At 43.3% G+C, this 15,379-nt stretch overlaps 1 protein-coding gene across 2 annotated transcripts in view; it reads left to right on the forward strand.

Annotated features, from left to right (window-relative positions):
* Positions 1-15,379, forward strand: part of GALNT17 (polypeptide N-acetylgalactosaminyltransferase 17) — a 447,810-nt gene that overhangs the window by 223,272 nt on the left and 209,159 nt on the right. For both annotated transcript variants that reach the window (XM_090276912.1, XM_090276913.1), the window contains 2 exons: positions 9,640-9,814; positions 12,127-12,324. In XM_090276912.1, coding sequence (XP_090133038.1) covers positions 9,640-9,814; positions 12,127-12,324 — 373 coding nt within the window. The remainder of the gene's footprint in view (positions 1-9,639; positions 9,815-12,126; positions 12,325-15,379) is intronic.

Consider the following 15,379-nt stretch of genomic DNA (forward strand, 5'->3'; position numbering starts at 1 on the left):
TACAGTAGTCCCAATTTCTTTTCCCTTTGCTCCCCTCCACCCAGTACCCCTGTTCCCTCCAGCAATCCCACCCGCTTAGTTCATGTCCATGAGTCGTGCATATAAGTTCTTTGGCTTCTCCCTTTCCTGTACTATCCTTAAATTCCCCCTGTCTATTTTGTACCAACCAATTATGCTTCTTAGTCCCTGCACCATGTCCCCATTTCTCCCCCTTCCCCCTCCCAGCTCATAACCCTCCAAATGATCCCCATATCTATGATTCTGTTCCTGCTCTGGTTGTTTGCTTGTTGGATTTTGTTTTTATTTATTAAATTTAGTTGTTGATAGTTGTGAATTTGTTGTCATTTTAATGTTCATAGTTTTGATCTTCTTTTTCTTAAATAAGTTCCTTTAACATTTTACGTAATAATGGCTTGGTGATTATGAACTCCTTTAGCTTTATCTTGTCTGGGAAACACTTTATCTGCCCTTCCATTCTAAAGGATAGGTTTGCTGGATAGAGTAATCTTGCTTGTAGGTCCTTGCTTTTCAACACATTGACTACTTAATGCCAGTGCCTTCTTGCCTTCAGAGTTTCTTTTGTGAAATCAGCTGATAGTCTTATAAGCACCCCTTTGTAGGTAACTCTCTGCTTTTCTCTTGCTGCTTTTAAGATTCTCTCTCTATCTGAAACCTTTGGCATTTTAATTATGTGTCTTGGTGTGGTCCTCTTTGGGTCCAGTTGTTTGGAACTCTCTGTGCTTCCTGGACTTGTAAGTCTATTTTCTTTGCCAAATTTGGGAAGTTTTCCTTCATTATTTTTTCACATAAGAGCTCAATTTTTTGCTCTTCCCTTTCTCCTTCTGGCACCCCTATGATTTGGATGTTGGCATGTTTAAAGTCATCCCAGAGGTTCCTAAGCCTCTCCTCATTTTTTTCAATTCTTGTTTCCTTATTCTGTACTGGTTGACTGTTTTTTTCTTCCTTATGTTCCAAATCGTTGATTTGAACCCCAGTTTCCTTCCCTTCACCATTGGTTTTGTGTGGATTTTCCTTTGTTTCATTTAGCATAGCCTTCACTTCTTCCCTTATGCGTTTGTCATACTTAAGCATATCTGTCAAGCCTGTGAACATCTTTATCAACAGTGTTCTGAACTCTATGTGAGGTTGGCTATCTCCTTATCACTTAGTTCTCCCACTGGAACCTTGATCCATTCCTTCTTTTGGGCCATACTTCTCTGTCTCCTCATCTTGACAGGCTCCTGTGTTTGTTTGCCTCTGTGTCTTAGGTAGAGCTATTGCACCTGTTATGTTGTAAGGGGTGGAGCTTTAGGTATTCATCAGTGCAGGGCAACCCATTTCACCACATTCTTGCACTGTATGTGCGGGAGGGGTCTTAGAGGGAACGATGCTGCTTGCTCAGCACTCTTCCCTTTTCCAGGCACTTCTCTCACTTCTATATGGGACTGGCACCTCTCTAGCTGTTGCCCTGGCTGTTGTTCCCAGAGTGGGTGGGTCTGCAGACATTCTAGGACTGTGGGGGCCCTTTAAACAAGTGGACTACTGAGGGACCGGCAGTTTCTTCCTTTGCCCCAACCTCCACTGATTTCCACAGTCAGAAGCAGTGAGGCTTTATTTTACCCGGAGCTGGGACCATGAGCTATGTGGTCTGGTCTGGTGCTGGGAACACTCCCCAGGTGTCCCTCCCCACTTTTTAAAATGTGTGACTACACTTTCCACTGGCCTGCCACTGCAGCCATTGCTGCCACCACCACACCACATCCTCTCCACCCTGGCTCCAACCCCTCCTACCTGTCTGATGAGTATTTCTTCTTTATATCTTTGTTTGTTGAACTTCCATGCAGCTTGATTTTCTGGAACTTCTGTTTGTGTCTAGTTTTGAGGCAGTTGTATTCCTCAGTTGTGGAGGTAGATGCAACATTTCTGTCTAGGCCTTCATCTTGACTGGAAGCTTTCACAGGCTTTTTGATAGGTCCACCCCCTAGTTAGATTGACAGGTCTGCATGGTTAAGCTCCTCTCTCTGTACCCCTCAACAATCTGGTACCAGAATAGAGTAGGGAGGATTGTTAATCACCCATGAAAGAACAATGTTGTGATCCACTGGGGCTTGAATCTATACCTTCCCGGTGAAGCAAACAGGCTTATGTGCCCCAGTTTATTAAATTCAATGTCTAATTCCCTTTGCTCCCTTTATTAATAACTAGTTAACTACCTACGGACATGGCCCAATCCTAGGGGGCATGGCCACTTCCAAACATACATCGGTGTGGTACTAATGTTCATGCAGTGGTTTAGGGAGCAGGTGGAAATGAGTCTGCTAGGTCAACATTTGCTTCTGAGCAGGGCTTAGAGACAAGGGAATGGACTAATGGTTTATTCTCTAACATTACTCAAAGTGCCAGATCTAAATATAATTCCATAATGATGTGTTGTTTGTTTGTTTTTGCTTTAGTTCTGTTCGTAACTTTCTTATTGTCCATGTGTACTCTGTAAGCCTGGATGATAGGTGTTTCTTTTATTGTTAAGTAGCAGATATATCTGCCTCTCAGTCCCTTTTGATCATAGGCAGTATTTGCTTCTTCCCTGTTGACCTCTCCAAATGCTATTTACCAAAACCAAACAAACACAAGGATTCCCAAATGGCTCTAGACCATTTTAGTATTGAATTTTATAACACTGGAAGGTAAACATTTATTTTTGCAGAAATGAGTTTTGTTTTCTTCTCTGAGTTTGTCAGTGAGAAAAATCTTATGTAAAATGTTTTTCTTACTGTTATTGTACTGTGGTAGAATGGGTTCATTTGTTAAGAATGACATTTCTTATGCAAAGTTTTTTTCTTACTGTTATTCTAATGTCTTAGAATGGGTTCATTTATTGAGTGTGACATTTGGGGATTTGTTTCCTTCCACAGTGAGCCTAGGGCCTTGTTTCTACTTGGTTAACTTGTGGGCTCTCTCACTTTAAGGCAATTTCCGAATCTCAACACACCAATGCCCTTGGGCGGCCACAGTCTTGTTCTACCAGGACCAGCCTTTCTGGAAGTCTCTCTGGAGCTGCCCTGCTCATCCTCTTCTTCCCCCGGGGACCAGATGCATCCAGAAGGAAATTCCTTTTTTCTCACTGGTCCCCTCAGGAACCTACTATCTGCTTAAATCAACAGTCCATTCTCAACTCTTGTTTTCTCTTATGCATTTGATTTTGGTATTGGACATAGAGTAACTCCTTGAGGACAAGAATTGCATCATTTGCAGCTGTGTTGGCACTCTCTACATATTTGTGAAAGGAATGCATGTATCCTCCTTTTGTAAGCTCTACCCTAGATATGATTCGGGCTCTTTGATGCAATTTCTAACCACTCTTACCCTCTAGCTCATCCTCCTGCCTCCTCATACACGTTTCCCAAAATGAGGTTCTAGTTTTCTTCACTCTGTCTCCTGGTACTCTCACCCTCTCATAGTCATCATCTCTCATCACTGTGTCCCCAACACCCTGCGTCTTTTCTTCCCACCTCTGAACCATTAACTTGGCTCAGCAGTCGGCCCCTAAATATCTGCAGGCACTTCGACCTGTCCTCAGGTGAACTTATCAACTTGTTTTTCTTCTTCTTTTTTTCTCTTTTCTAATTAAGAACATCTTTCCAGTCTCACAGACACTGATGATTCTGTGGATCCAATTTAAAGCTTGTCTCTTTTGTCTGAAATAGTGAGAGGCCATGTTCAAACTACCACTTAAATAAACACTACCTTCTGCATGAACACCTCCAGATAAAAGAATTTCTGAGTCTGTGACACCTCATAGCACTTTCCTTCCATGGCCATTTTTTTCTCTTTGTCCTTGGCTTCATTTCCCTTATATTACAAAATATTCAAACTTTCTTTTTTACCATGGCTCTCTTCCTTAACTCGATTGTAAGCATCTTGATGGAACACTTGTGTCTGAGTTGATTTTGAGTCCAGGCAGGGTGCCTAGCCAATACCTTCCGGGGTGCAGGCTCACATGCAGTGGCTGGGAAGAAAAGCCTGCTCAATGTCACTTGCTGTTGAGTCCTGCTAGTGGCATGGTGACATCTCCCTCAGAATCCCATAGGCCATCACTTCCATTGTATGTGAAACAATGTATCCATGAACCATGTAAGAGTGAAGCTGGTGCCACCATATACAGTGCACCCCAGACTTTAAAATGATATTGACTAACTAGAAAGACAAGCTGTTGTTTATGAGAAATTATAAAAAATGACCTACATTAATAATATTAATAGAGCAATTATTATTAGAAATCCTATTTATGGAATACACACAATTATATGTAACATTTCATTTATTCTTAAAAGCCTCAGGCTACTACCATCTGCCTAGGCATTCCTTTTTTGCCCCTTTATGTGTTTCAAAGCCCATATCTCAGGAGCCTTGAGATGTAGAAGGGCAGTGGTAGTGAACACTCTTTTGCCAAACTTGTAAATGCCTGTCCCTCCCTCTCTCCCCACTGAAGTCACAGTCACAACCACTAAACAAATGAGTAGACCACTTGACACTTAGACACGGTGAAGTGACTGGCGTGGCTAGGAACTGACATCCAGTTATTGGGCAGAGCCAAAACGGGATCCCAGGCCACCTAGCAGCTAAGGGTTAACAGTGCCTGTGAGTCCCCTGGCATGGTGTTCAGTGCTTAGCATTCAGCATGTTCTCTCCCAGGTCCCCACCATCATGGGCTAGCACTGGTGAGAGGGCAGGATTCTGCTACACCTTCCGTGGGTGCTGTGTCCATACACGGTCCAGTGCCTCCCAAGGCACGTCCTTTTGTCCCCAGGACTCACGGGGAATAAATGAGTGCCTAACCTTGCTAGAATTATTGTTATAAGAAATTTAACACACAGAAAAACCCAGCCAATATATAGTAGATGGTTTCTAGAAGCCGAATATTCTTTGGGCTACCCCAGTCCCATTTACTTGGTTATCCTTCTAATTTGTGGTGAGTGAAGAAGCAGAGGGTGCCCCACTCCTAGTTTCTTCACCAGCCTCTTTACCAACTCTGGTATGATGCAAAGATGGTAGCCATAACAGCAAAAATGCCAACATAGATAACCATCGAGGACCTACTATGTGCTAAGCATGGGCTAAGACTGTCCTTCCTATTTCCAGCTCAGTGGTTCTCAAAGTGTGGGTCCCCATACTAAAGCATGGGTGCTCCTAGATCTTGTTAGAAACAGAAATACTCAGCCCCACCCTAGACCTTCTCAAAATGAAACTGTGGGGGAGGGGCCCGCAATCTGTTTCAGTACCTCCAGGAATGCTGGTGCGCCCTCCTGTTTGAGGACGGTAGTTCCAACATATAAGCCTATTTTTCCATCTTCCTCTGGCTCCCTGGGCTGACCTGATATTTCTGTTCAAGTGTTCTAAAACTACACAGAAGGAAAATAATTACTAAGATAGGCTGCTCATTGTTGAGCATGTATATGATGTCAGAGATAATTCTAGAACTCTATGTATATTAATTTGTTTAATGCTGACCATAACCCTATGGGGTCTCCCTTCTGTAGATGAGGAAATTGAGGCATAATTTGATTGGCTGAATTTCCCAGGGCCACCTGGGTAATAAATTCTAGCACCAGGTTCTGAAGCCAAGGCAGTCTGATTCCGGTCTGCACTCCCAGCCACCTCCCTACCCAGGTTCCATTTTTCTCTCCTTTCCAAACAAATACCTCTCTCTGTTAGTCTGCTTGGGCTGCCATAACAAAGTATCAGACACTGAGTGTCCCCACAGAAGTTTACTTTCTCATATTTCTGGAGGCTGGAAGTCCAACCAAGATCAGGGTGTTGGCAGAGTTTCTCCTAAAACCTCTCTTCTTGGTTTGCATATAGCTGCCTTCTCACTATGTCCTCACATGGTCTTTCCTCTGGTGGCTCTATTTGTACCCAAATCTCCTTTAAATTTTTTTCTTTGTTTTTCAATTATAGTTGACATTCAATATTATATTAGTTTCAGGTGTACAGCACAATGGTTGGCATTTATATAATTTGTGAAGTGATCCCCTCAATAAGTCTAGTACCCACACATGGCACCATACATAGTTATTATAACATTATTGAGACTATATTCCCTGTGCTGTATTTTACATTCCCATGACTATTTTGTAACTACCAATTTGTACTTCTTAATCCCTTCACATTTTCCAACTCCTTCCCATTTGGCAACCATCATTTTCTTCTTTATGTATCATGAGTCTGTTACTATTCTGTTTGTTTATTTTGTTTTTCAGATTCCACATATAAGTAAAATCATATATCTTTCTCTGACTTATTTCACTTAGCATAATACCATCCATTAATGTTGTCTCAAATGGTAAGATTTAATTTTTTATGGCTGTATACATTGCATACATGTACATCTTCTTTAGTTAATGGTGTATTGATGGACCCTTCGATTGCTTCCATATCTTGGCTGTTGTATATGAAATATCCTTTCTTGTCACTTGTTATAGCCTTTCTTTTGTATGGTGTAAGAATTGCTCCTTCTGCTTTTTAAAAAATTGTATTTGTGTGAAATATCTCAGTCTATATGTGTCTTTCAATCTGAAGTGGATCTCTTGTAGGCAGCATATGTATGGGTCTTGTTCTCTTATCCATTCAGCTATGCTATGTCTCATTATTGGAACAATTAATCCATTTACGTATGTAGTTATTGCCATTTTATTATTCATTTTTTACTTTTTCTTCTTCTTAAAGAAGTCCCTTTAACATTTCTTATAATACTGGTTTGGTGATGATGAACTCCTTTAGCTTTTCCTTATCTCAGAAATTCTTTATCTGTCCCTCAATTCTAAATGATAACCTTGCTGTGTAGAGTAATCTTGGTTTGTAGGTCTTTGCTTTTATCACTTTAAATATTTCATTTTAATCCTCCTGACCTGCAAAGTTTCTGTTGAGAAATCAGGTGACAGTCTTACGGCAGCTCCATTGTAAGCAACTGTCTTTCTCTTGCTGCTTTTAAGATTCTCTCCTTGTCTTTAACCTTTAGCATTTTAATTACGATGTGTCTTGGTGATGTCGTTGAGTTTATCTTGTTTGGAACTTTCTGCGCTTCCTGGACTTGTCTATTTCCTTTGCCAGTTAGGGAAGTTTTAGTCATTGTTTCTTCAAATAGGTTCTCAGTTCCTGCTCTTTCTCTTCTTCTGGTACCCCTATGATGTGAATGTTTTTACACTTGATGTTGTCCCAGAGGCCCCTTAACTTATCCTCACTTTTAATTTGTAAGTTATTTTTGCTGTTCCAAATGAGTGTTTTCTGCTTCCTTGTCTTCCATATTGCTGACCTAATCCTGTTTTATCTAATCTGCTGTTGATTCCTTCTAGTATGTTCTTTATTTCAGTTATTGTATTATTCATTTATGACTGGTTCTTTTTTATGGTTTCTGTTGTTCTTTTTTATGCTTGCTATCTCTTTGTTGAAGTAATCACTAAGTTCCTTGTTTAGAACTGTATTTGGTAGAGGTTTGGGCTGGTGTGGGGGTTGTATGTGGCAGGGTAACAGGGAATCACCAGGGCAAGGCGAGAGCAGTCATAGAGATGCAGATCTGGTGCCCATCTGCCCCTCCTGGCTGTGTGGGGGGAGAGCTCAACACAGGAGAAGTGCATCTGCCTGTCCCTCCAGCCTCATCCTGAAGCCAGATAATTCAATTCCTCCCCATATGTTCCTGGTGCTTTTTGATTTGCTATCTCTTCACTGGAGCTTGGGAAGAGTGTGAGTGAGTGGGTCTGTGCTTGAGCCCTTTAAGTGAATGCCTGGGACTCCAGAAGCCCTCATCTCACAGAGACAGAACCCGTACTGATTCTCACAACAGGTGTTGTGGGAATTCATCTTCCCAGCACTGGGGCTCCATGCTGGGGATCCCCATGTGGGGTTGGGATGCCTCTCTCCACAGGGGGGATCTCCACAGTTGAGATATCCCTCCTGATTCTTAACTGCCACTCATGGGTGTGGTACCGGCCTGTTTTGTGTCTCTGCTTCTTTTACCAATTTCAATGTGGCTGCTTCTTTATGTCAATAGTTGCAGACTTCTATTCAGCTAGTCTTCAGGTGGTTCTCAAGGGTGGTTGTTTTAGAATTTTTAGTTGTAATTTTGATATGGTCATGGGAGGAGGTGAGCACAGCATTTACGTACTCTGCCATTTTGACTTGATGTTGCTCAAAGTCTTTTATTCTTATCAGGACCCCTGTCAGATTGTATTAGGGCCCGACCAAGCCACCTCGTTAACTTAATCACTGTTTTAAATGCCCTATCTCCAAATATGTCACATTCAGTGGTCCTGGGGTTAGGGCTCCAATACATGAATTTGGAAAGTACACCATGCAGCCCCTAACACTCCCATTCCCTCACCATCCATGCCTTTGGCCAACAGGAACTACTTTACGTCTCTGTACCCTTGGGGACTCTCTCATGTCGATCAATCTAATCACCTCATCCTCTGTATTTCTTTTTGCGTCACTTGGCTGCATTGTTCCCAAGAACAACAGCTGTGACCTAGCGAGGTCAGCCTCTATGTATGCTGCAAATGTATGGCTTTAATTTGCCCAAAATTGCCCTATCTAGGATGTGAGAGGGCTGCACAATATCTATAAATACAGTCTTTCTGGGTTTCCTTAGAGCACACTCAGAAGTAACAGTGTCTCCTAGAGTATTGCTGTGGACCACTTGCATGGCAATCGCCTACGCTGCTCCTGGAGCCCCTGAGCATCCTATAGCATGAGACTGACTCTCCAAGGGTGGATCCTTGGAGTGTGCACACCTAAGAATCCTCTTTCTGTCAGCTTGTCCTAGCCTCCTACCTCTGGTCATTCTTATGTACATAAAGGTATCAGCCTTTAAGTCTGTGAAATTGGACACATTTGGCCTGTATCAGCTCTTGCATTACTAGGTGTGTGACCTTAGGATAGATTAGCATCCCTGAGGCTATTTCTTAATTTGCAAAGTGAAATTAACCTAGGTAATTAAAAGAATTAATCTAGCAACTTCCTAGGGTTGCTGTAGGATTAAATTAGATCATATAAATGAAGCACTTTACACCACCTGCTTGCTGCAGAAGGAAATGTGTACAATCTCTGTCAGAGTTACTTCTGCCCATGGTAGCATATTCATTACTGGGCAAAGATTTATTTTACATCCTAAGAGCAAAGCACTAATCCTGTTAACATTGCATCTGGTGCACGACTCTGTGTCCGGATCACTTAGGACACGTACTATAAGAACCAGTCTATGTGCACATGAAACGCCCATACAGCAGTTGATAAACAGGACCAGGGGACAGTGGGAGGACAGGAATGCTGGCCAGGGAAGGACAGTGGACCACAAAGAAAAGAAACCTTAGAGGACATCTGCCAGCCTGTAACGGCAGCGGTCTAAAAGCCAGGCCTCAGTTCTATCCAGGTGTACACCTTGCATGCTGAAAGAACATGACTGTCCTGGGCTGGTGTGTCACAGATGTCTTCTGACTCACACTGACTGAGTTGCTTTTTCTACTAGTTACTAACATGTGAACTTTTCTGCAAACCCTGAACTTCCTGAAGATCTGTTGGCATCACAAAGGGATGGACACGTATTTGAAATGTCAAGTTATGGACCTTCTTGTGTTTTGTCATTTATAGAGGAGCTGAAAGCCCCGTTGGAGGAATATGTCCACAAACGCTACCCCGGGCTGGTGAAGGTGGTGCGCAACCAAAAAAGAGAGGGCCTGATCCGAGCGCGCATCGAGGGCTGGAAGGCGGCCACCGGCCAGGTCACTGGCTTCTTTGATGCCCACGTGGAATTCACTGCTGGCTGGTAGGTCATAAGCTGAACCCTAGCAGCACTCAGGGCCTGCAGTATGGTCGGGAGGGGCCAGCAGGTGGGACACAGCCTGATTCCCTTGAGGCCACTGGAAGAATAGAGAAGGGGGTGAATGGAAAAGAAGGTGAAACCGTAGCCTGGGATAAAACTGGGAAGCAGGGAGAAATTTGCCTTTTGGCTACTCAGTCCATCATTGTCAAAGTCATATGTTTCTTGTGATTCCTTATTATAAGGCAGACACAGTGTCTCAGCTTTCACTCAGTTATCCTGCAGTAATAGTCTCCAGCCTCCTGACCGAAGATGACAGAGCTTTCTGTCTGGTCCCTGTGGCAGGTCCTCTGTGGGTTGTTTGCGGCTCAGAGAAAAGAACAATAGCTGAATATTGCAATGGCTGTGAAGGTTTCTGTTCTGGTGTGACATTGTCCCTTCTGCTCACATCCCACAAGTCAAAGCTAGTCATCTGTCCAAGCTAAGCATTGATTAGGGCTGAGGGCAAGAGTATACCCATCTGCAGGGAGACACTGTGGGCCACGTGTAATAGGCAGGATGTCCCCTGGAAGTAGGGAGCAATTTACTGGGAACAGACTGGAGATCAAACTCCTACTTCAGAAGCAATATCCGAACATGGTTTTTTTGTCCCCGTGCTCAATAACTTCTACCACAAAGAGATAGACTGAACTGTATACTTCTAAATTCACAGCACCAGACCATCCTGGAGGAAGTGTGGCCCATTCAAAGAGGCAGTGAGGTTTTGGGGTTAGGGCTGACGCCAGGCCATCTGGGTTAGAAACCTGGTTCTGCCACCAGCTGGGTATGCGGCCTGGGGCAAGTGACTATCCTCCCTCTGGAACTGTTTTCTCATTTGTAAAATGGTGACCATAGTATTTATTGAAATGTGATTGTTGTGAGATTTAAATCAGCCAGCACATGTGACATGTTTAGAATGGTGCCTAAGTTGCAGTAAGTAATCATAAATATGAGCCAGCATTAGCTCATTAGGAAAAATCTGTGTTTCAAAGATTAGCGAATGTATCATATAGTTAATCACTTGAATAAGATGGAAAAGATGGTTTAAGAGTTGAAAGGGAGGAGACAGCCTTCCTACTGGGGGAAATTAGGGAAGACTTCTTGGAAGAGGTGGCATATGATCTAATAAGCTTTGATAGGTGGCCAGACTTCCTGCCAGTGGTGAAAGGGCATTCCTGGATGAGAGTAGCATGAGTGGAGACTTGGAGGGGTCAGAGCACTGAAACTTGGCTCAAAGCTGTGGAAAGTCAGTTCCTTTTGGCTTCAGCCTACATGGTATGTGCAGAAGTATTGGAGGCAATAAATGGTCCAACATATATTTTATTGCTCATTTTAAATAGAAAGAGGAGGTGAGCCAACAGGTAATTCAATAGCTGCAAATGAAAAGAGATGGGATGTAGACTGAGCATTCTCATTATTCTTTCAAATAATGCAGAGGAATGGGATTTTCACTTGACTCTTTTCCAGAGCCTGCGTGCTATGTAAAGTGGGGAGATTAATGTCCTGGCTTGTGAGAGCCATCTTCTCGTTCCTGAATGTGGGGAAAGATTCCTTGCTACATCTGCTGCAGAGACATACACTGGCAGGGTGTCTTACCATCTGCTTTTTCCTAAACCAGCAGGGCTACACCTCAAGTCTCCAGCCAAATCCCTGCCTGTATCTCCCACGCAGCCCTAAGGGGCAGGCTCGCTAGGAGGCAGGGTTCTGCCTGCATTTGCATTTAATTCACCCAGCAGCCATTGTTAACCAATTCATTTAGATCCCTTTTAAGAAATCAATTAAATAATCAATCAAAACAACTGAAATAGTCACACACACAAAGAAGCTTATTAAAACCAGACCATCAAGGGCACACATGACCTATTTTGGGAAAGTGGATTCAGCTCCCAAAGAAAATACAAGAGGCTTCCCCCAGTGCCCGGAGAGGAAACTGAAAACACTGTATAAAACTGTAATGCGATGCAAATCACAGAGTCAGATGGCCTTGCTTTGGCCTAGCTGTTGCGGGAAAAGACAGGCCAGGCACTTTCTGGTCTCGCTCCAGGCCTCTCCTGCAGGCGTCAGCACGTGTGTACCCCCCACGGGCAAGGGCCTGAGTTACAGGACGCAACTGAGGCAGGCCACTTGAGAGGCACAGTGTCTGTCTGAGATCCAGCCTGACACAGCCCCACCTTTAGCTACGTTGCTTCTGTTCATTTCCTGTGGTCTTGGGGGTCCGTGCACATTGAGGTGTGGTCACCTCAGGAGAGAGGTTTTATTTCTACTTCTCTGTGTTTCAGGGCCGAGCCGGTTCTATCCCGAATCCAGGAGAACCGAAAGCGGGTGATCCTCCCGTCCATCGACAACATCAAACAGGACACCTTTGAGGTGCAGCGGTATGAGAACTCGGCGCACGGGTACAGCTGGGAGCTGTGGTGCATGTATATCAGCCCCCCGAAAGATTGGTGGGACGCCGGAGACCCTTCTCTCCCCATCAGGTCTGTGGCAGGCAAGCTCTGGTGGCCACTGAGTCCCAGGTCGCAGAGCACAGGGGCCAAGGGGGGCAGGAGGTGGCTGGGAGAGAGTCCTGGGCATGGAGCAGCGGAGTGTAAATGGCTGCTCTGGGAAATTTGGGTGTCCTACCATCACAGCATTTTGCTCCTTCAGCTACAGTTTTCAAGCACAGCTTACCAAACAGCAACGCTGAAAGACTGAATTCATAGTGTGACCCAGGTTACCAAAGCCCCCTGTCTGAGACCCCGAGCAGGGCTCTTTTTTGTCCAGTGCAAGCTTAATTCAATTGTTCTACCATGACTAAAAGTGGAGGTATGGGAAAAATAATAATAATAACTCAATGGCCAGACAATGGAGAAGCGGAAGCATATTGGCTCTCAAATCAACTTCTCATTTTGGCTTGGGGAGGACAAGTTGTATATACAGGAGGGTAGAAAGAGGAATGTTCACGATCTTCCTGGGAAAGGGGTGGTAGTTTTCACCAGAATCAGGGTTCCACCTCTTTTCTGTCCTTTAATGGTCCCTTCTGTTTATCCGCAAGGTGATGGCCAATTGTGATGGCACTGCTGGGCGTGTCATTTAGTATGGAGATTAGATTATAATGAGATTTGAGGTTGTTGAGTGGTCTTGTAGTTTGTAGCTGATTTTAATTGACTCCTTCTTGGGAGGGAACAATCACCTGCAGGCCATCCTGTTTCTTAGAGATAAACAGAGTTAGGGCAGGGTAAGGGGTTAGCCAGGCGCTTGGGCCTGTTGTGGGTTATCAACAGGAATGCTCACACTTTTTTATTTTTCCTCATATCTGATGAACTGTGTTCAGGAACTTTTAAGTATGAGGTTGGAAACATTAATTTCTGGGCTCTTTCATACTTGCAACCTTTATTATTTCAGTGCTCCCCACCCTTCTTCATGATACAGGAGTAGAAAAGGACAATATTTATGTGGTACCTGGAGCAACTGAGGGCCCCTGGGCAGCTCTGCATGGGTCTTGCCCTCTGTCCCGCCTGGCCTCCCTGGAGACAGGGAGAGCAGAGTCTCTTGGCATTCTAGTTGCAAGGATCATGTACAAAGGATATTGAATAAAGTAGGATTTTGAGGCCATGTTTGTTACCTATGGCTGTTGTAACTAATTTCCACAAACTTAGTGGCTTAAAGCACACAAATTTATTCTGTTCCATTCTAAAGGTCAGAAATCCAAAATGAGCCTTAATAGGACTAAACTCAAGGTGTCTGAGGAGTTGGGCCCTTATAGAGGTTTGAGGGGAGAATTCACTTACTTGCCTCTTCCAGCCTCAGGAGGTTATCCCCATTCCTTGGCTCCTGACTGCATCACGTTCCTTCTGCCCCCACCCCAGCCCCCGTTTCCTTCATCACATGGTTTCCTTCTTTCTTTAACTTTCTTGCCCATCCTTGTGATGACATGTAGCATCCACATGAATAATCCAGGATTATCTCCCCATCTCAAGATCTTTCATCATATCTACCAAGTCCTTTTTCCCATATAAGGTAACATTCACATGTGGATTTTTGTGTGTGGGGGGCAGTCATTATTCAGCCCACTACAAATGTCCTGAGTTTTCAATTAAGATGATACTTGAGTTATAGTTCTATACTTTCTGTGATTTCTAGTTGAGGTCCAAACTGACTTCAACTCTTCTTGGTTTTGTCTTAAGTTAGAGGAGATGGGGAGAGGCATTCTTACTTTGCCCTATTTTTAGGACACTGTTGGTATAAAGGGGGATAGCAAGAAGAAATAGTAGAATGGGAGTGAGGTCATTTTATAGATGGCCATGAAGTTCTTTCTCAGTGCACACATTTTTAATACACAAGAGAAAGATTGTGAGATATGCAGAACCACCCCCCAGCACCCCCACCCCCTGCCCCATGTTCACTTACATTCCTGCTGAAATTGAAAGCTGAAGAATTGCATTAGAGTCGAGTCACCTATGAGCAAATCTTTGTAACAAGGAAGGTGAACTTTTGGGCCAATAATTTTCTCAGCTGGAGATGCCTCCGTGGCTCAATTCGCATTCCAGCCTAGATGTTCAGTGCCTTTGTGCAATGCTATAGGGCCACACTCTTGGCTCTCTAATATATATTCATCACTAAGGTGTTATCTGAATCAAAGCATAACCGTTGGGATATTTAAGTTTTAATGGGTGAGATACAACGTCACACCCATTTGGATGTCTATAATTTTTTTTAAAAAGCAGAAAAGAAAAGTGTTGGCAAGGATGTGGAGAAATTGAAATCCTTGTAGATTATTGGTAGGAATATAAAATAGGATAGTCACTGTGGAAAACAGTTCCTCAAATTATTAAAAAATAGAATTACCATATGATCCAGCAATTCCACTTCTGAGTATATGCCCAAGAGAGTTGAAATTAGGGTCTCAAAGAGATATTTGTGCACCCATGTTCATAGCATTATTCACAATAGTCAAAAGGTGGCAGTCACCCAGTGTCCATTTACAGATGAATGGATAAACAATGTGGTACGTACATACAATGAAATATTACTCAGCCTTAAAAAGGGAAGGAAATTCTGACACATGGTATAACATGGATAAACCTTGGAAGCATTATGCTAAATGAAATAAATCAGTCACCAAAAGAAAAAAACTATATGATTCCACTCATATGGAGCACCTAAGATAGCCAAATTCAAAGACAGACAGTAGAATGGTGGTTGCCAGGAGCAGGGGAGAGGGAGAAATGGGAAGTTATTATTTCATGGGTATAGTTTCAGTTTTGTAAGACGAAAAGTGCTGTGGAAATTGGTTAGCACTACTGAACTGTACACGTAAAAATGACTAAGATAGTAAATTTTATGTTATGTGTATTTTACCATGACTAAGAAAAATCAATGTGGAGTGCTTAAAGACTCCTTAGCTCTCAGATTTTGAAGGGTTGAAGTTCCGATGATGGACTGACATACAGTGAGTGTCATATTTTTGGCCAAATGATGCTTCCTCCATGACATACAGGGAGGCTGACCTCTGGCCTTGATAAATAAGGGAATGAGGGTGTGATGGTGTTG

Source organism: Furipterus horrens, unplaced genomic scaffold (assembly GCF_987537825.1).
Source record: "Furipterus horrens unplaced genomic scaffold, mFurHor1.1.pri manual_scaffold_5, whole genome shotgun sequence".
Taxonomy (NCBI): Eukaryota; Metazoa; Chordata; class Mammalia; order Chiroptera; family Furipteridae; genus Furipterus; species Furipterus horrens.